Source organism: Channa argus, chromosome 1 (assembly GCF_033026475.1).
Source record: "Channa argus isolate prfri chromosome 1, Channa argus male v1.0, whole genome shotgun sequence".
Taxonomy (NCBI): Eukaryota; Metazoa; Chordata; class Actinopteri; order Anabantiformes; family Channidae; genus Channa; species Channa argus.
This window is the reverse complement of record NC_090197.1, coordinates 14,019,401-14,042,289: the sequence shown is the minus strand read 5'-3', so window position 1 is coordinate 14,042,289 and position 22,889 is coordinate 14,019,401. Positions and strand designations below refer to the sequence as shown.

At 38.9% G+C, this 22,889-nt stretch overlaps 1 protein-coding gene across 7 annotated transcripts in view; it reads right to left on the bottom strand.

Moving 5' to 3' along the window:
• csmd3b (CUB and Sushi multiple domains 3b) overlaps positions 1-22,889 on the bottom strand; it is a 310,165-nt gene that overhangs the window by 172,562 nt on the left and 114,714 nt on the right. For all 7 annotated transcript variants that reach the window (XM_067499712.1, XM_067499750.1, XM_067499726.1 and 4 more), the window contains exon 5: positions 9,233-9,430. In XM_067499712.1, the coding sequence (XP_067355813.1) occupies positions 9,233-9,430 (198 nt within the window). The remainder of the gene's footprint in view (positions 1-9,232; positions 9,431-22,889) is intronic.

Here is a 22,889-nt window from a genome sequence, read left to right as displayed (position 1 = left end):
TGTAATATGTTCATGCATGAGTCCAAGTTGATGTTTATGCTAAGGTTAAACAATCCCTCCAGGTCTTTCTAAGATGAGTATGATCGACTTGAGGTCACAGTGACCTTGTCCTTTGAATGCCAATATCTATTCAGGTCATCCCTGAGTCCTGTAAATGGTGTTATAAAAAGATATAAAAACCCGTAAAAATATATTAACTAATAATTCTACGTATTCCGTATTTGCGTATCTGCATATTGTTTTCGGGGTTTTGGAAGTCAGGAGCTCTGTAATCAACAATGACAGAAATAAGCAGAACTACATAGTTCAGTTATTTGGCTCCAATCATTTTAACAAGAAGCTGGCATCAGTGTAATGTCAGAAGCATATTTTTAAGTTAATTATATTATTTCTGAATAAATGTTGAATTAGGTTGAAAATCAACAACACCAACAAAAAAAAAAAGAAAACTAGTTTACCTCTAAATTCATTACTGGCAACTATCTAAAAACTGCGTACTTCAAACACTGACAACATAAAAGCATTTTAACAATGTCAGCCAAAATTGTTGTACAAACTATGTCCATGACACCACAGTAATCACATTAGTTATTCGAAATTTAAGAGTGAAACAAGATAAATTGGTCTGTGATATTAGTAATTGGCCTGTACAATATCAAAAACAAAGGATTTATTATAAAAGTATATCCCAATACTGACTTCTACAGAAGGAGACTAGCAGTATAGTGTGTGTATGAGTGTGGTGAGAGGTAGGGGAGGGGATTTCATTTTTAAATGTGGTCATTTTTTGCACTGGTGGGAACATATGGTCTTGAATTACCAGACTTTCTACCTGGGCATGTACTGTATACAGGTTTTTAGTGTGTGCGTCACACTTTCTGCCTGTCTTTTCAACAGCATGTGTGTGTGTGTGTGTGTGTGTGTGTGTGTGTCTGTGTGTGTGTGTCTCCAGCTGCTTGGATCAGCAGAGCTTTACATCCACAGGGAACCATTAGCAAGATAATAATTAGACCATGGAGAAGCTGGAAGAGGTGAGTCTGTGTGTGTGTGTGTGTGTGTGTGTGTGTGTGTGTGTGTGTGCATGTGTGCGTATGTGAAATAGAAGGACAGAGCAAGAAAAAAAGGGAGTAGGAAAAATAAACTCACTCCAGTCATACACATAAACATTGTGTGCAAAGCCTTATTTGGATTTGTTTTATCCTACTTATGAGTCATTAGAGTTGTTTTTGTCATGAGGCAAATAAAGCGTCAGGATGTTTCATAGTTTGTAGATGTCTATTGAACAGTTTGTCACCTCTATACTCTACATATGGAGCCGTACATACAGCAAGCCTACAATTACTTCATTATTGTTTAGTTATGCAAATCAGATTACACCAACTGTTGAGGAGCCATGGTTGTATTACTTTTTGTTTCACATTTGTACTTGTGTTTTCTTTTTGCCAAATTACAAGAAAGTCATTCTTTTCCGTTTCCGAAACTATATGTTATATACAAATTAAAGAAACCTGAAACCTAACACCGTGTCAACATTCTTGTTTTAATCAAATCCATGTTATCGATTGTTAAAGTGCAGAACAAGTATATTGTTCAATAGCTTTTTTGGGGGCACTCTGTCTTTGTAAAATATATTAGATAAGTGGAAACGACAGGAATGAGAAGCAGATTACATATTAGGAAATGTATGTTAGTGATGGTGTCAACAGTTTTTATGATAAAAGGGGCTGTTGTTATGAATAGCAGCCTGCACTTTGACTAGCTAACCAAAAATAATCCTTTCTATAGATTAAACTTTCTACCGCTCTGATTCTAGCTTTCACAACTGCACCCACCTATTCGTAATGCCAACTGCAACTACTGGTACTGGCCTGTTTACAATTGCTGGATGCTAATTTGAGCAGATTGACCAGTTTAATTTGAGTTCATAATTTATTAGTTTATCTGATCATTGCTAAGCCATTTGATTCTCACAAAGAAAAGGTGGGGGGGAGGGTCCTCTTACTTTCTTACTCCTTTCTTCTCTTTTTTTTTTTTGTGGGTCTCCTGCTGTCTTGGACACACAGATCTGAGCACGTATTTTCTGTAACCTTTAATTTTTCACAAGTTCATACTACTCAGCAAACATATATTGTGTGATATTCACACATATCACTGTAAAAACATACTGAATGTAAATAAAGTCTCACTCTTCTCTTTGTGTGAATATCTAATGCATAAAATCACATTACACATCAAAGTAAGGAAATACAGCAGAGTAGGAAAAGGCTAAATGCCACTGATCGAACTATTAAGGGGAGGTGTTTTGTTTAAAATATTGTTTCTCAAAAAAAAAAGAAAAGAAAAACGACAAAATGTTATAAACTACACAGTAATTAACGCTAATGTGTAGTTTCTAAAATAGCACTTTATTACCAACTTTAAAAGAAAACACTAAAACCTCATTAGAAAAATGGATTGAAGTTGAGTGGACACAGTCAGTGGACCAGTTTACTTAAAATCCAAGCGAATCAGAATGCATCACAATACGTTATGCAACAATTGCCTTGTCTGCTCATTGATTAAACAGATATGGGGGAGGAACATAGATCTTGTTCTCTACTGATGAATGTTCCTATGACTGAAAAATGCAATTAGCATTTGTTCATAATCATATGTATTATTTATCGTCTAGTTAATAGACCAACGCAAGTCAAACGCGGCTGAAGAAGCAGAATGCACTTTGAAAAAACATCCAAAAAAATAAAAGGAGACATGCTGTCAACCAGCTGTTTAGCCATAACATGCTGTTTCGGAACCAGATCAAGACAGACTCGCCACAAACAAACCCTGCCAGAAGGAGCTTAACTGCACCAAGACCATATCAAGCAAAATACTCGCTGTGGCTCTTTTAGTGCAACTGCTGTGTTCAGACCTGCACAAAGAAATTGCACCAAAGGAAGAAAAACAAACCAGAGTTTGACTGAATTGGACTAAAAGAGGTAGGTTTGAAAATACCTTTAATTGCACATAGCTGACATTTTAACTATACGTGCATCCACTGTTGACACAAGAACTACTTTTCTTTTGAAACAGAATGAATCATTTTTTGCACCAGCCCCCTTCTCAAGTCTGTCAAATAAAGAACAAGAAACGAAGAGCTCAGAGAATAATGAGAACGTTCAACCTGTAAATGATTACTCTCAAGGCAATAACAAGCTCACAATTGTATATAGCAAAACGTTGAAAACAACCAACCTCAGCAGCGTTTCAATTACTGATTTTGGCAGAATGTCGGTGAAACAGAGGAAACATCGTCAATAATCATGTGCTAAAAAATGGAGTTGTATAGTCCCATCCTGACACCTGGTGAAGCAGTCACTTGGTATGGTGTGATTCTGTTTTCTGTGGACTGCGGGTCTACAATATTTGATTTACACATACCAGATGCCCATGTGGAACCTTTAAACTTAAAAATCCCTCCTTTTTTCTCCCCCATTCTTTCTCTATAGTAATTTTTCTATAGTCAGCTAGAATAAAAAGATACAATTAAATGTGCATGTTTCTTTCTTTCCTCACTATCTGGTTATGTCAGATTACACATGGCTTAGACCCATGGTATAAAACTGAAGCTAATCTGACTGCAAACAGACAAGACACTGACATTCTTATTGTAAGTTGGGGTGCTGTAGCATACAAGGGCACTTTCATAATAAATTCAATACACTCCATTCTTATATGGCAGTGACTTGAAGATGACACTGGCTAAGTACTAAACAAAAATCAGGGCACGAAGATGTCTTGTTTTTCTATCAGGTTTCCAAACTTTCCCATCACTTTTCCCATCAGCTACAACCTCTAGTAAGTAATCTACAAACCTATACCAAGAAAATGACGTGAATCTAAGCCTTGCTTTGTTTGTGCATATTTGATTTGATACAAAGCCTATGCATAGTTTGCCTTCTATTCTCCAGTTCCTCTCGTATCTGCGAGTTTCTAGGTTATGTTAATGCAGCTAGACAAGGGCAAAGGCTGCAACAAAAGTTTGCCACAGCATAACCTTTGTTAGCGACAAAGTATGACTGCAGTGCAATTGTTAAAAAGAAGCAAGTGTTGGCTGACCAGAGTGCAGGAGAATTAGTACTATGAGCCCAAGCAATAATGCGCACACCCCTGGGAACACACAAAAACATGCATCCAAGCAGCAGCACCAGCAACCTCTAACTCATTATGCTGGCTACACACACAAATACAAACACACACACGCTCCCATTTCATTTCCGTTTCTCGGCCAGTCTAATTTCAAGTTTTGTCACAACACATTATTACTTTTTCAATTCTACCAATAACCCCCACTTCCTTTTCTTCAAGCTGTTTCCCCTCTCTCTCCCTATCCCCTTTTGTGTTGCCCATCTTACTCACTCTCTCTTTTTGTATGTGCATCTCTCTCTCACGTTCTCTCCCTTTCTAAATTGTCTAGAAGATAAAATAGAAAAATGTATTTGTCTTTATGGTATACTCAGTTATTCAAAGGACCTAATATGTACCAGAGTCAGTCACACTTTCTCCATAAATTCCATGATTTTAGCTTGGCCTCTCGTCCTTAAATCAGGGATGCACTGTCTTGCTCTCTTTCACTCAATCCACCCAAACTGCACATACTCATGCACACAAACATTCTCCCAAACCAGGAAAACTCATAAGCATGTTCTTTCTTTGCAAGATCGTAATTAAATTTTCTCAAGGCCAGTTTTGCTCATGCGTTTGTTTTTGTGTGAATATGGATGACTTGAATACTGAAGGATATTTCCGTAATGTCAATAATTCTGCATCAACTTAGTTGAAACACACATACTGTCACTCATATAAAAAAGAATAAATTCCACTCAGAGGCACATACAGATATTCTTTATAATACATACTGAATACACAATATCTTTTTTCTACTGAATTAGCGTAACATGCTTGGCTGTGCAGTATTTTTTTTATCTATCTACTTTGTGCAGCGCTACCATATAACCTGGTTTTCCCTTACAGGAGATGGTTCTGCTACATCAAGTCAAGTCAAAATATAACAAAATCACATACTGGGACTGAACACATCTGTAGGTTCACATCAACAATCATTCCCAGCACGTTCAAAGATTTTTTAATTACTAAATGAACAACCCTAAATTATGCTAGTCTTTAGTTGCTCTTACAATGTTAGATGAGTTCCAACTATTTGGATGGTAAAATCAATTTGTGGCAGCAACATCTTCATTACAGCAATGAAGAGTAGACTCTATATTCAGGATAGAAGAAATATATTACCAAACAAAGCAAAAAACAATCTAATTATGTTCTAATGATTTAATATCCCACTTAATAAAAGGAGGAAATTTAAGACTTGCAACAGAGCAATGATGAGCAGTATTAGTATAATTTTATCTACCGTGCTATTATTGTCACTCTTAAGTCCATGCCAGCTGCAAACAATCCTAATACTAGCCCCATTATTAGAATCTATTTAGAGCTGTTATGCACTCTCTATCAGTCTGTCTCTGTGTGAGTCATTTTCCAAATCAGTTAACTATGGGAAAATCAGAGGAGGTGATTGGTTGCAGAATGGTGGTAGTTTATGTTGTGTTAGTTATACACACATGTTTTTGTCGTGTACGCGAAGTTCATGTAGCCTTATCAATGGTGTGCGAGTGAGTGAGTTTTTAATAAAACAACCCTCTTTTCACATGATCAAGATAAAACAAAACAAACGGGTTCACATGCAGAAATCTGTCCTCCCCCACCTGCAGAGTAAGTTGATGAGAGTCCTTTTAACAGCAGTCAGCAAGCAAGAGACCACACTAAAGAAACAGTTAATTCACATGGGGCATTTGGATATATTTTGGTTTTAAATGGCGGGATGTGCGTCAGGAACAGGTGTTGTGCTGAAGCAACTAACTGGGCTGTATTTAAAAAGTTGATAATTAAAAACACTTCTACTAATGCAGCGTCCAAATTCTACTTGGGCCAGCTGAGGCAGGTATCAGCTGACATGCATCTGTGGCCAAAGCATGTGAGAGCATCACTCCATACGAAGGTGGATCCAAACACTGAGTTAATTAAATGAAGTTTATAGACAAACAATACTGAGGAACTGTTTGCATGACAGAGGCTACACTAGTCAGTTGGAACCTTGACCACATGCTTGCATGTTGTTGATGGTGCTATTGCCAGTTATTTATACACCAACTAACATATGTGGAAAAGAGGGAGGGAATGGGGATTTGAAAGAACCAGACAGATTGGAATGGAAAGAGTGCTTGTACAAGCATGGCCAACATGATAAAGTAGTTTGGTATTCTGTGCAGTGCTAAATATTCTTATCACTCATAGGTGGTTTGAATTAAATAATACAAAAGAGGAACTTTTTGGAAACAAAAGCCTATTAAATCCCAAAATTGCTCTAAAACAAATCACAATTCTATTATTTTTCTATATCCTTCTGCCGTAGCATATCCTATACAGAAACAAATAATTAACATGAAAATATTAGCAGCAGGATACAATCTGCATCAGAAAATAATGTCTCTTTAAAACACTGGAATCATAAAAGGGTGAAATCCAAAGCAATAGATGTTTCTATGAATGTCTGTCTTTGTGTGTGTCTGGTTTTTATGTGGCTGCTCATTTATGGCTTTACATTCCAGCGTGCAAAATAACAATTAACAATAAACTGAATCTATGAACATTCTGGGAGTAAATAACCATTGTGTGCACCAACATCATTTTCTATTTCCCAATATCAAACCAAATATGATCTTCAGCTTTGGGACATGAAGATGCAAGATGAATTTGAGTCTTTTGTGCAATGATTGTACTTTTATCTACACTATTTAAGACTGGGCGGATGATGATTTAAGCAGGATCTGTACAGTAGATACAGCGGATGCTCACATTTACATTTGTGAGAACACAATCACAGAGAGGAATAGAGAGAGAGAGAGAGAGAGAGAGAGAGAGAGAGAGAAAGATTACATTTGATATCGCTAAAAGCACTGCACTGCAAGTCATTTAACTGCATGGCTGAATAATTGATAGAAGTCTATTACAGCTGGCATGAATGATTCTAGGTTTTACCCGAAACATGCACGCACACAAATACAAACATACAAATAAAGACACTTATTTTGTGTGTTTTTGTGTGGGTGCATGCTTTTTTGCATGATGGTTAGTGGTGGAAATAGTTGTGTTTGTGTGTTTCTAAGTTGGTGGAAACATATTAGTAGCTTACAGTAGCCCTCCTTAGCCTCACTGGCAGACTGACAGGGACATCGCTAATCCAGCACTAACAGACAACCACTTCTCGATTTCCCATCCTCTCTTCTTTCCATAGACCCAAATTACAGTTCAGTGCACTGAGAGTACAAGACTAAAGTAATACTGAATACTTATTCATTTATCAGTTAACTTCACCCCAGATGTCAGCTGATTTGATTTTTATGTTTTTTTCTGAAGTGATTTTTCCTGATTTTTGTTTGGGTGTATGGCACAAGTTTAAAAAGATAGGAAGTCAATGTGGAGAAGATTTATTATAGTACCGTTCACCTTATGATGGATTAAGTTTAAAAAAAAATGAAACTTTGTGCTTATTTCTTTTTAACTACACAAGACAGTAATCCCAGATTGTTTTTGTGTGCGTTATATTAATGGAATTACCAGTAATGTCTAAACTGTGACACCTTAAGCTCTGTGTGTGTGTGTTTTTTTTTACAGCCGTATTATCAAAGCCAGTGAATGCCAGTCGGTATTATTTCTGAACCAATCCACTACTATGTGAAGTGCCTGGCCTTGATTGTGTTCTGTTTCTTTGATCAGGTTGGCCTACTGTTGTTGCTTCCCTGTCCACTGCCATCACACACGTGAATGCTTTTAGTGTGTACCCTTGAACCTTATTGACAGATTTCCCCAAATCAAAGCTGCTGAGTTAGCCTGAGAACAGTTCCTTCAGCAGTTTCCATGCGGCTGACAGTACGATGAAATACACCTTGTGTCTGCAGTGACTGTAAGTGACTGATTATCATTCTGTGTCAGTCTCTTTTCTTTTCAATTCTGCGTCCCTCTCCATGGTGTGCACATACCATAAACTGCTGGACTGATAGAAGCCCCGCCCCCTGGAACGATGGTGATGCACTGATGTTTTTCCCTGGAAAGTGTAAATGCCTTCTCCTGTATATTGAACGACAATGCACTTCTGGGCTCGAATGTAAATATAAGATTTTTGCAGTAATTTATTACAATATATAACCTTACAGCAAATAAACAGCAGACAAATTGGACAAGGTGCTAATTAATGTTATTTCATTGCTAATTTGAAGTCTTCAAAGCACAGTCTTACATGGCCATAGTTTGATCCAAAGCATGGTGTGGGACTAAATTGTCTTTTGTTTCAGAGTTAACTTAGCAATACTTCTGGAAATGAAACTGTCAACTAGCTCTATTCTCTGTCAGCACAGCCATGACAGCCATTCTTATTATGTCTAAAGGATATTGTATTCAGTAAGTGTTAAATATAATTTAGAGTTTAAAGTATAAAACCATTCTCATTTTGGGTGGTGCAGAATTGTATTGCAAATACACTGCCTATATTAATGTGGTTAAGGCAACACCCAACCTAAAAAAGAACAAAAACAAATGCCAGTAGTCTGCATATATTTTATACTCCCTAAACAATATCAGAGATGTTAGTACAAATGTGTAAAATGAAAGCACATATCTAGTAGCATGGCTTAGCATCCAGTACTATGTGCACATACCGTCTACTTCTAGTACAGACTAGAAAACCCATAGCCTACAGTACACTCTACATATGTGCCTCTCTCCCACACACACCTTTGACTGTAGTATAAAAAGATGCATGCCCACAATACACACAAGCATTCTTGCACTGCCTGCCTCTTGCCCACACATACACACAGACACAGACACACACACACACACCTACGCGCACGAATGCATGCAGCCTCTCTGCCTCACAGACATACGGTGTAACCACATACATTATAAGAAGGGTTTTCTTCTAGAAATCTATATATTATGTAATCTGAAAACATTGCATAGAGGTTGATATTTTTCATTGATATTTTGGTTCTTTTACATTTTGACATGTAGTCAAATGAGTAAAGTGAGATGAGCAACTTTCAACAGATTTTCATATTAGAATAAAACCCTTCATATCCAGTCATGCACATATATGTACAGGTTTAGTCCACTTTACCTCGACAAATTGGAGCAGGAAAGTCCCAGACAGCAGTGTTTCCCGCATTAGTGATACATGTGAGTGTGGCATGGCCATCTAAGACGTAACCAGGAACACAGCTGTACCGCACGCGGTCTCCAACAGCAAAACGACCGCCACCACTGAGCACTGCTTTCGGTGGGACACCAGGGTTTCCACAAGATGTACTATGTAGTTCTGCAGACAAAAAAAAGAAAAGAAGAAAGGGATCGCTTAGGCTTTTTTTCAATTTCTGTTATAAATTCACTGTACAACCATATGCTATACCCAGTTATGTTAAGTGACATGCCTAATGGAGAGACTGCTCTGGAGCACTTGCAGCTACCCCGGTCTGCAATTTAAAAATGATTAAAATACAGTTTTATTGTCAGAAAAAAGAAAGTACTTTATTACATATATGTTGTCACACGTTGTTCTGAACTCTTACTGCGAGCACAAATACTGTCAGGATGTTTAGCCTCTACGTAAAATCACTGTTAGAGAAAGGAGGTGAGGCAATGTGAAAATGTTTTATAGTTAATCACATTATGTCCGGACACAGTACATTTACAGTTTTCTGCCTAAGACATATAGTGTGCACAAGTGGCCATAGTAACATCCACTCACACAAACACACATACAGCAGAAAGAACAAAAAAGAGAGAGGGGGGGGGGGGAGTGAAGGGGGTATTACAAGCCATAAACCAAGAAGGAGATGGGAGAACAGGGACCAACTCTGGCCTTATTGTTTGAACTTGATTGATACAACTTTGAAACTGTTCAGACAGAGAGGGATTAGGGAGGGGGGAGAGGCAGAGAGACAGATGTGTTGAATGGGGAGGCAAGAATACAGAAAGACAGAGAGAGGGGAATGAGAGACAGAGATTGCCCAACATGAAAGATCGAACTATCAAACTACTCAGACAGATGGAGGGACACAGTGGAGAAAGGAAAACGTTAAGGAGGGAGAGGAAAGAAGAAAGCACCAATAGTAGTAAGATTATTCTCAGTAAGTTCCCAAATGGGAGGTGAAGACAGAGCTGCACTGTTTCGTAAAATGCCACCAGAAACTCTGAAGGCCGTACAGTGTAAAGAGGGCCTCCTTACAATTTGGAAATATACATAATAATCGTGAACTATAAAGTGGACAACTTTGATGGAATCTTTTCCGTGCTAACCCCATTCACAAAGCAGACAGTGGGTAGACAAGATTTGAGGTCAGCAAGTAAAGCGACTGAATGACTCTTTGACTCGGTGCCTGATTGACTCATTTATACAAGGACTATTTTGTCATACCTTTCAATTACACTCCTCTCCCCCCCTCTACCCTCCATGCCTTTGTCATTCGACTGTAGCAACAGCGCTGCTGATTACTCCAAATATTATGGACACGCACAACAACTCTCTTTCAGGTTGCTTTAAATGAAACATGATACTTTTTATTATTAAAAGTCATTTTGAATGTGATGAAGTCCATTACAGCAAAGCTTGTAGATCATTTAAAAACAGAAACAACTAAAACATAAATAACTGCCTCTAAATTTCTGTTGCAGAAAACATCCGCTCATGTGCTTTAATTACTTGGTATGAACTTTCTGTTAAAGGTTTTCGATTGGGGATTTATTTAATCCTAGCGCTCACAGAGCATGGACAGCACATACAAGAGAGGGAAATCGCTTTGCTAAAGACCCCCTCTCAAGCTCCATCTTCCTTTTCTGACAAGGCACACTTCAACACTAGCACAGATACACATATACACACACATAAAGCCAGGGTCATCCATCACTGTGGCGACCCACTGTGCTGTATTGTAATTGGCTGTCAGATTGGCCTAGTGTTGCGACCTGTTGGCCTATTGATTTTGCCAGTCAGTGTGACCCCACTCAATGTCGGGATGTTTGTTGTTCACTGTCCTATCAGAAACACATTTACTCACACACAGACATACATTTACACATTCACATACAGAGCCTGTGTGTTAGTGGTTTAGGGTGCTAAAAATTCTCTTTTCTTAGCCACTTGTTTTTATTTAATAAAAAAACAAGTGGCTAAGAAAATAAAATTCTATAATTAACCTCCTGTCATTTTTTATTTTATTTCACCTTTTCCCTATCATCCAGGTCTTGTGATTTTCTCTGGTTTATTTCCACCATCTATTTCAGTTGCTTTTTTCTTCCTCTCTGTCTACTTCTGTTCCATCCACACCACTGTATCACCCCTGACCACCCCTCCATTCTACTTTTTTGCTCTGCCTAGTTTATTGCGAACATCACATAATTTTATTACACTAGTTTATTCAGTAGCCAGCGGCTACACCACACTCCTTTTCATGGTTTATTGCTGCCTGCCCTCTTTTATTTATTCTCTCTTACCCTCACTTCTTTCTCCTATCCACTCTCTCTTTATCTGTCTAACTCTGCCTCTCTAACCCTATGACTGTCTCTCCCCAGTTTACCATAACCATGATTTCAGTCTCAGTCGCTTCATTACAAGCTGCTGCTTTTATGGACCATCTGTAGAACTATCTGCATTTGTCTCTCTCTCTCTCTCTCTCTCTCACACACACACACACACACACACACACACACACACACACACACACACACACACAATGGCCTGTATGCAAAAGAGACACCAGCATATGGCTATTCTTTTTACTGAATACACACACACACACACACAACTATTTACCTGGTTTTTATTTCTCCCTAGATAAGCAATTACAGCTGACTCCAGGTACAGACACAAGCAGTGGAAGAAGACAAATAGGGAAGAAGTGAGATGGAAGAAAATAACTGAGTAGTGGGTAAAAACCAAGACCAAAGTGTTGGCGGGGAAAAAAAAAAGAAAATGCTGTCATGCTTTCAGAGTTTTAGTGAGACAGATGACACTGCAGACTGGAGGATTGGAAAGGGGAGTGAAGGACAGCAAAAACAGGATGGGAGGGGGCATATATAGCAAAGAGATGCAGAGAAAAGAGGAGGATGATTCAATGAGTTTAGAGGTTTTACACCTCCGTCAGCAATAACTTGTATAAAAGATGAACCAAGTTTTATACTGCAACAGAATTGATGCTGATCCACAGCACTTGCTACAAGGAACCATGTACGTGGATTTCTATTAACTACATCTGAAAAATGATTTTCAGAAATTCTTTCCAAGACATTTCCTATTTTATAAGGATTGTAACAGCAAAGACAGATGAGTCCTGAGGTATGTTACAAACAGATATATGTTCTGGGGCACTTTGATCTACGAAAGGTTTCAATGGCTGTCAGCTTCCAAGTCAGTTGCCAGTCCATGTGATTTATTCAACACTTTGACCAACTCTTTTTATGGACTTGTGTCATAAAACATTTTTAGTCTGTTAAGTTAATGAAATTTTATGACACAAGTTGTACAGTATGTCATTTCTGTGGTATGGTGGCCTCCCACTCACAGTGCCAGAACTAAAATTTAATTTCACTATGGCACCGCTCTGTAATATATTACTATTCAGATCCCACTATGTTCATTGAGTTTATATGGCAATACTACAAGAGCAACATTTTTTTCTTATTAAGATTTATTTATGTGCATGGTAATTTGTATGTTAAACGTTATGCAGTTTATTAAAGCAAATAAATTTATTATATCTCACTATTTGATCAGTTAAATGCTTTCAAGGACAGGTCCAGAAAAAAGTTGTAAATTCTATTTTGTTTTAGTAGCCTCCATCATACATCAGAGTATGATACATCAAACAGTGTTCCTGAATGTGTGGATAGAAAATCGCATCCAAATGTTTTTGCACTTTAACTTAGTATTGTGGTGCACCCCGTTTAAGCATTATTCACAGTATGTTGTTCACAGTGATAAATTAATGAAAAAAATAGGATAACAAAAAGGTGATTAAAATATCTACTAAACATGTGCTTTCCACCATGTACAGATTATATTGTCAGAACATACACATGGAAAAATTTTGCTGGAAACAAAGAGTTACAGAAATAGGTTGATTTTCACGCCCATTTTACAGTACTTTAGTATATCTATATATTCCTAATATTATAATTCTTTTTTTATTCTAAAATAATTGCTTTATTGTTAAGAAATTGCAGCAGAGCTGTCCAGCAATTGTCACTCATAGGATTCAAGCAATTTTCTCTAAGATTAATGCCAAAATGAGATATCCACCATTCAAAAGCTGTGACACTTTCCTCTATAAATTCAGTATAAAATGTAAATTGTCAGTGGAAATACCATAATTAAGCATCATGCAGTGCAAATGCTGAGCAAAATTGAAGAGTAATGCGAAGGAGGTATGGAAGGAAGAATTGAAATGTTTTCTCCCAGGTGTGATTACAGAATTAGAATCAGAAAATGTTTATTGCCAGGTACAGTGAAGAACACTTTACAGTACTAGGAATGAGTCTTGGTGACAGGTGCAAACACAGAATCTAAAATACAAAGTTAAAATACAAATGTGTGACACACAACAAATATGAAATATTCAAACAACAGAAACGATAAAATACAATAACATTAACATTTTTTGAAAAGTGCTATATACAGAAGAAGTGAGTGTGCAGTGGGAAGTGGTGCAACTTAAATATAAGAGTGACTGACCCTAGGTTGGTCTAAAACTGTTATTGTGGCGTGAGATCTTGGTCCAGAGGGAAGGGAGCCTTTTGCCAGAGGGGAGGGGCTGAATGAGTTTATGTCCAGGGTGAGAGGGGTTTGCTGCAATCCTGGCTGCCTGTCTCTGGATCCTGGAGATGTACAGCTCCTGAAGAGATGGGAGGCTGCCGCTGATCACCTTATCAGCGAAATTAATGATTCACTTCAGCTTGGCCTTGTCCCTGGCTGTGGCTGCAGCAGACTCGACTGTGATAGGAAAGTGAGACTGGATTAGATCAGGGCAGTGTAGAAGTTCACCAACATCTTCACAGGGAGGTGAAACCTCTACAACTGCCACAAGAAGTACAACCTCTGCTGAGCTGATGTTTTTCTCCCACTTGAGCTTCAGGGTGATGGTGGTCCCCACGAAGCGGAAGGACTCAACAGAGTTCACCGAACGCCACAGAGGATGACAGGGGGGAGGGGGGCTGGGTCATTCCTGAAATCCACCGACATCTCCACTGTCTTGGGAGCGTTGAGCTCCAGATTGTTCGTGTTGCACCATGACACCAGATGGTCCATCTCACTCCTGTAGGCCGTCTTGTCACCAAAAGAAGAGGCCGATGAGGGTGGTGTCATCTGCGAACTTCAGGAGTTTGACAGACTGGTGTCCAGATGTGTAAAGGTTGGTATACAGGGAGAATAACAGAGGATAAAGGATGCACCCCTGAGGGGATCCAGTGCTAATGGTCCGGGAGTCAGAGCAGCATCACTAACTGCCATCTGTCTGTCGGGAAGTTTATAATCTACCTGCACACTGAGTCAGGCACATTCAGCTGGGAGAGTTTCTGTGGGAGCAGAGCTGGAAAGATTGTATTGAAGGCAGAGCTGAAGTCCACAAACCTCCATCCTGGCATGAGTCCAGATGGTGGAGGATGAAGTGGAAGGACATGTTGACAGCGTAGTCTACAGATCTGTTGGCTCTGTAGGCGAACTGCAGGGGGTCTATAAAGTCCTTGAACGTGACAGGTCTCCAGTTAAGTGTTAAAGATATTTGTGAACACCAGAGACAACTGATTGGTACTGTGCGTAAGGTTGGAGGGGTTTCCAGGGGTTCAGCCATTTAAACAGACTATTCACATGTTCCTCTTTGATGGTGGGAGGAGTGAAGCTGAGATGTGAAGCTGTGCAGGTGATCCAGGTGTGGCAGTTCAGGGGGGGGCTGAGGCTGATCTGTGGCTGGTAGGGGGGAAATTATGTCTGTCCCATTGTTTTTCAAAGCAGCAGTAGAACTCATTCGGGCTGTTGGCCAGGCGCAGGTCATTTACAGAGTTGGGGGCTCTAGGCTTGTAGTTAGTGATTGCCTTCAGCATTTTCCAGAGTAGGGCAGAGTCGTGAGCTGTAAATTGCTGTTCCATTCTCTCACCACGTGCTGATTTTGTTCGGATCACCTCCTTGCTAAATCTGTACATAGCCTCTCTGTATTCTTCTGAATGCAGCCTCGTTCTCTGACCTCAGGTGTCTCAGGTTAGGTGTGAACCAGGGTTTGTCATTGTTATAACTCACCCTGGTGCGTGACAGAATGATGCTGTCCTCAAAAAGATAATGTCGGACGTCAGTGTCCATGTACTCATCCAGGCTGTCAGTGGCAAACCTAAAAACACCCCTGATCGTACAGTCCCGAAGTTCCCCCACAGCCTCACTGGTCCACTTCTCTGATGTCCTCACAGCAGATTTGCAGAGTTTAATTTCTGCCTGTATGCCGGAATCAAGTTCACCATGATGTGGTTAGACTGGCCCAGTCCGGCGTGATATGCAGAGCTGATGGTGGTGTAGCAGTGGTCTAGTACATTTCCCTCTCTAGTTGGGCACTTATTAAACTGTTTGTATTCGGGGAGGTCATGGGATATATTACCTCTGTTAAAGTCTCCTCGGACAACAATCAAGTCATCCTGGTTTTTCTGTTCCACACACAGTCTCTCCTCAACGAGCGCACACTGCGCCTCACGGGATGTAAACACAGAGAAGAATGACTGAGGTGAACTCACAGGGCGAGTAAAAAGGCTTGCAGTTAATGATGAAGGCCTACAGGTCCGAGGCAGAGACAGTAATAAAACATCGTTGCACCAGCCACTATTAATATAAAAACAAATTCAAACTGCCACTGTAAAGTCGAAATCCACTCAGCTTTAGCGCAGTGTCCGGTATAAGATCACACAGCCACGTATATGTGAAGCACAAAACACAGGATCTGTTTTTGTTCAGCAGAAGGGTCAGCTCGTTTCTCAAATTGTTAAAAAGTGAGTGCATGTTAGAGAGTAATTTCCCAGGGAGCGCGGTGCATAAATCGTGGCGGCGGAGATGCACAAGCACATCTGAGTGTTTACCTCGTCTGCAGGGTTCAACTTTGTTACGTGCTTCCTTGATCAAACTAGCCAGTAAATCTGTAGTAGAAGCCAAAAAAGTCGGATATACAGTACGTCCACAGGGACAGTATCTCTAATGTTCATGAGCTCTTCCCTAGAGTAAGAGCCACCAGACCTGTGGCAGAAAACTGAACAAAATACAAAACAAGTCAAAGTAGCTGACACACCGAGGTGGCCGTCCACAGCGCCATCTTTAAATTTCCTGTGACAGGATGCACAGACTCAGATACATACAACTGCATACATTAGTTACAGTCAGACAGTAAGAGCTAAGAAATTAAATTTCCTTCATCAGAAATTAATTTTGTTAGTTTAGTTAATTTAGTCACATCATAAACATACATCATTCAATTTTAAAATAGTAACAACCAGATTACTTTGTACACAAGGCAAAAAAGATCTAAACTTAGATGCACTATTCATATCAAGGAGAATGATCTGGATGATAGTTTGTTCTATCATGCAAACTATTCTTCTTGTTCCCTAACTCTCCGGTCTACTTTTGTTCAGATCGGGGCCATCCAAGAATAAATGGCTCGGTCAGTTTGGGCTTTTTGTTTGACAAATGTGTTAGAACTTCACTTGCCAGTTTTATCTAACGTCTCATTAAAAAGAAATGCAAATTTAGATTTACGTTTCTAAAAACGCTACACCTCTGCTGCTGTATTTGTGCAAGGATAATGACTATGTTCCACCTCTGCAGATTACAGCAGAGAAAGCGTTTAGGAAAGTTGGCTTTATACTGAGTTCCATTTACTCACCAATCATCCACTTCATCTGTGATTACATGACCACTTAAAACTCAAAGTTCCAAAATGCTCCAACACAGCTCTGCATTTTGTTAAAGCTGGCAACTTGATGACATTGGCACAATCCATCCGCTTTAATCATGTAACCAAAATTCAATGTTTGCCTACTAGGCTCTTAAGGAACTGAGCCAAGGCCATACTTGGTTGTAATTTGGAAAGCAAGTACGGCAATTAAATGTCAAATCCAAAATGTGGAAAACCAATTTTAGTTTACAAATTTATACTAAAATATATATATTACTATAAATTATATTATATTAGTATAAATACCTAACTATTCGTAAAAATACCTTCTTTTTTTTTCCAGGAACCCTATCTAACTATTGTAACTGTTATAAATGCATGCTAATGACACCATATCCAAAATGCATTAGCCTGTCACTGATTAAAATATTAATTGAAAAAATTCTGAATCAACATTCCAAAAGATGTCAAAAATTTGGGTTAGTTTTGTTTTCTAGAACCCTTAAAACAGAAACAAGGGTGTAGGTTGTAGCATAGGGTTTGAACTATATCTCAGAGACAGAGGATGGTTGAAGCTAGAAGAACAGAGAGCAGAGACACCGTAACGGCTGTTTAATGTATTAGATCAACTGACAGATAGGAGCTCTATTAATACACACAACTGTGTTGCTAATAATTGTAGCTTCTGGTAGAGATCAAACATTACACACACTCCATGTAGCAGATCCCCAATGTCACTCTACAATCCACAAAACAGACAATCAAACACACACATTCAACACTCCCCCTGAAGATAAAAGCAGTCCTAAGGACTGCCTTGTTGTGCCTTTATTGTCTGTCTGAACAATAATTATCTGTATTCAATACGATAGTGAAGAGGCTTTAGTACCATCATGTCCATACTAGTGATAACATTTAAGTGTAGATGGCACTCGACACTGGATGATTTGAGGCAGAAATTTCACTATTCAAAATAACCACTGTTGTGAAATCACTGGGGAGGAAACAGCAATGTGTAAATGCATCAGTATAATATTGTTACTGTCTATGTTACTATTGCTAAATCTTGTTACTATCATCTAAAATCATTTCAACTGAAATTCATCTTTTATTCTCTGCCGTCATGATATTGGACAGCCCAATGTCAATATACATAATTTTATGGACCACTGTGCTTCGAAAATGAGTTCATCAATAGAACAAAAAAGTACAGCGTTTCACATGAAAGTGGTGAAGTGAATAGCATGGTCCTAATTTCAAATGTAGAATGAATAAAAACTTATTTTATGGGAGAAATATGCAATAATAATCAGCTAGATGAGTTGCAGTGCAATGAGGATGGGTAAAACATGTTAAATATTTTGGAGGAGGACAATGACAACACTGCTGTGGATGAAAGATTTCCTAAAGATGTTGACCCTTCCAACCTTGCCTTTTTACATATATGTAATTGCTCTTCATTGGTATGTGGGCACATCTTAAAGCCTGTGTGTATACTTGTTATTGCATATGTATTTCAAAAGATAACTGTCCTGAAGAAAATCCTGGCCGTTCTCAGTGTCCAACATATATAATAACAGGTTAATTAACGATGTTACCGCTGTTATCATGCGGCCTGCAGCGTTGTGTCTGTGTTTTGGGTTTTTTCTGATTTTTCTCACTTTTCATTTCTGTCATGACAAACTTCTCTACAGGGGCAGGGGGCAGCCTAGATAACCATGGAGATGACCTCAAACGTAAAGATGTGAATCAGAGTGACATATTACTTTATATATGAATTAGAAAAAGCAGTGTTTTCTCATTGTCATTGTTCTCATTGTCATTGTTCTCCGTTTCCATTGGGATCAAATCTACAACACTGGTCCGTTGTTGTGTCCCAAACTGTGTGTCATGACTATACAACAGAGATTCTTAATAAAAATGCAAATACATTTCAAATTTGTTTAAGAAGCAAATCTATTGAGCTTCTGCTAGCAAAAGACAAGAAGTATTGTGAATAACTGCTGTTTTTCAGGGAAAGAAAGTGCGACCAGGTGTCAGATAAAAAAATTTCTAGGTGTCATATTAACATACTGGAGTGCATCTTTTACGTTTGCACATAATTGCATTCCACTGCATGTGTTCTGTGCTTGCTTCTGAAAAAGAAACAGTTTACACTTGTCAAAGTGTGTCTCTGAAAACAGTGATACAGCCACAGCGCTGTTGAGTACTGAGAGCAACACTCTAATTTTAAATGCAACCTCGGAGCCAACCTCAGGACGGAGTTAAACTGAGTCTCCCATGTGAAAGAGCTTTGCACTGAATGCACGCCATCATATCTAAATTTTTATTTATTTTTTTTAAAATCAGTTTCTAGGTAAATTAGGTACATTAGTACTTCATTCATTAGAAAAAGTGAGGTATTTATGACTGCAGTTGCACAAGATGTTTTGGAGACAAGTCATCTCAAGTATTAATGGTAATTGTCTGTGGGATCACTTGATAATGTCGGCTTAACCACAATATATTTAGTTACCTTGAAACTTTATTTTTAGGAAATGTTAGCTTTTCTAATACCTCTTGAATACTTTTTTGTCCTTTCAGGTTATCCTGTGATATCCTGTGCTCAGGGTTGCCACACCACAACTCTTGCGTCAGAGACCGAGACTTTAAATGCCTACATCTGTGCCATTAGGCTCTATCATAACATTAGTCCATACAGTATTTTAAGGGGCTGAGTAGATTTAAGTTAGGGTCTTGATCTAACTTCTTCTCTCTCTAGCTAACTGTTCTCATCTGTCTTCTGTGTCCATCTCCTCCTTCCGTCTTTTTCCCCCTCTTTTCTTATCTCTACATACAGCTACCAATTTCCTCACTATTAATTAAAAGTCTCTCTCTGTGTATGTGAGTGTTGCTGTGGGTGCGTGTGCTTGCAAATGTGCACATCAGGCTTCAGTATTAATTAAAGGTGTGAATGCTAATTGGTCAGATCAATAATGGGTCGTTAGGCCTCAGGGGCCAACAGCCAATAGAAAATCATTATGTGTCTGACATCACTGTCACTCTGCTAAAGCAGCACAGCATTGTGACACATGCGCACAGACACACAGATTGGCACTTACACTCACACTACTGTTATCTGGAGATACAGTAGGTTCACCTCAAAAGGTGGGAAGAGAGAGTTTAGAAGCAGGTTACCAAGTGACAACAGGTGCAACAGATAGAAACTTACAGTATGTTCCTAAAATTAAATCAATATACATTAAGTAAAGCGAGAGAGAGAGGGAGGAGGAAATGTTTTTAAAAAGAACCTGATGCCATAGTTGTCACTGAACACAACTGAGTAAATGAGTGTCTTCTCAGCAGGCCTTTGGTGCTGATCAATACCATAGCATTCATTCGCTCGCCACTGCACATCTCTTTTTAAATCTTCACTTTTGTCTTTCACTCCATCTACTCTCTTTTGTCCAACTACCAATCAGAATCAGTATGAGTCAGTGTAAGTATTCCCTTAGATAACTATGAACAAAACTCTGACCTTGACCTCAGCTTGACTGTTATTGGAGAGAAGAGAAGTCAAGACAAGACAAGACAGGAGAGTATCTACGAGGAATCTTACAGAAGTAGTGTTTTTTTTGATGACATAGAGAAATGTTGCTCCAGAGCCTGCAGACCGTCAGGTAAGTTTGTCATTTCAAACTCACCAAAACCCTGAAAGGTTACCATCATGCTCAGACTAACCTCTAGTGTCCCATCCAAGAATATGAATTGCTTTTGTATAAAAGTATCTCCTGTGAGGATGCTTATGTATTTGTGCAATCACCTACTGTCCATTACATGTGTAACAGACCTTGGGAGACAGTGTCCGAACTTCATTTGTGAAACAGGCCTACATTTACTTATCCTCAGCCACAGTCTCCAGCACCTCCTGGGGGGGCTTTTACTCGATCGCAGGCCAGGTGAGATACATATCCATCCAGCATATGCTGGGTCTCCTATGGAGTCTCAACCCAGGCAAATGTGCCTGGGAAACCTCCAATGGAGGTTTGTACCCAGGAGGCATCCTAATAAGATTTCTGAAGCACCTTAGCTGGGTCCTGTCCAAGTGAATGAACAGCGACTCCACTAAGAATAAGAATAATAAAAATAAAATTGTAAACACCACAATCAGTTCCTAAGTTATACTGTTTGGGGTAATAAGTAGACTTATAGAATACGACTCCAATGTTCTGTTGTTAATGTGGCCATAAAATGTTATATAGATTTATGATCCCCATAATTCAATAATAATTAATTTTCATGATCTTTCCATTTTTTGCAACCATGAAATAAAACATCTATATATAAACCTCTACAAAATCCAATGATCATGTTCCACTGAAAATAAACCATTTTCCATTTCTTGTCACCAACTCCTTATATTTAAACAAGGCCCCTTCTCCCATTCTCTCCTCAAGACAAACTTTTGTCTTCTGATGGTAATGCTGTTAAAGTTCCATCTGACATTTTGACATTAATATTTCTGTCTATGGGGCACTAGTGGGGCTTTTAGTGTTGTCATTTTACTATATCTCTAATACCTTTAGACAGACCTTCAGTTGCCTTAAAACACACTGACATCAATTGAACAGACAGTAAAGTAGGGCTATACAAGGTTAATGCTGTTAAGTGGTTTATCAAACATTAACAAGTAACCCATGTACGGATTACTGCCTGTAGACACACTGTCATTGTCGGTGTAGGTGCCATCAGTGCCTAACAAGTACCATACTCTGGTTGTAAACATTTAAAAGTGCACAACTCTGTTTGTCTTTTTTTCAACTATGCGTGTGAGAGTCATCACCCTGGGCTGAGAACATAAGTGTGTTGCTTGGTTGCACAGTTTAGGGTAAGCTAGGTATCTAGCTCTGTGGGTGGGTGTGCCAGCATGTGTGTTATATTTAATAGCTGTGGTTACTGTAGCGTGTCTTATTAAATTTAACATCTCTAGACCTCCTGGAAAAATGACTGACAGCCCCCCCCTCCCCCTCCAATGTTATAATTATAACCCTACAGCCAAGTCTTGGCCCTCAAACATCTCTTCACATTTGCAGGGACCAACAAGGTCCAGCCAGACGCCGTCAGAAAAATGGTATTTAACTAAAATTTGTCCACACAACCACGGATAGACATGAAAAAAATAAACGCCTAAATTAAGGTTCTACTTCACATTAATAAATGTTTGAAAAAAGATTCCTGGTTCCTCCAAGAACTGTATTCAATATCTTCATATGGGAAGCTGCTATACCGATTCTTTTTTAGGTTCTGATTCAATAGCTGACCAACTGTCAATCACAGTTCAAACCTGGCTTTCAAAATGATTATTACTGAAGTGATATTGAAATGTACGACGTGGCGGCGTTATGCTGAAGTACTGTACTTCAACTCCCTTCCATCTTGTCCCTTTAAATCTCTTCTTCTTTCATCTCCAGCCTCTTTTGTCATCTCCTCCTCTGTCAGTAGTCTTTGTACCATTAGTGCAGTACATTCTAACATCAACCACAGCCCAACAAGTGTTCCCTCTGCACAGCAATAACATTTCACTTATGGTACACGACGGCCTTGTGTTTGTATGACTGATGTTTGTGTAATAATTTCCGTGGGCACATACAATGGGGGGGATCATTTTAAGAATGTTTTTAAATTTCATCATATGACAAAACTTAACTGCATCAATCTATGGTATATTAGGAAAAGACATTACATCAGGTTGTCTCTCTCTTAAGCAAACAAGTTCTTTTGCTTCATGGGCAGCTAACTGCATGTGATTTAAATTATGTTTAGATAACATTTTCCCAAGGTTAAAAAAAAACAACACATTTCTGTTGTAGTTAAGTGTTG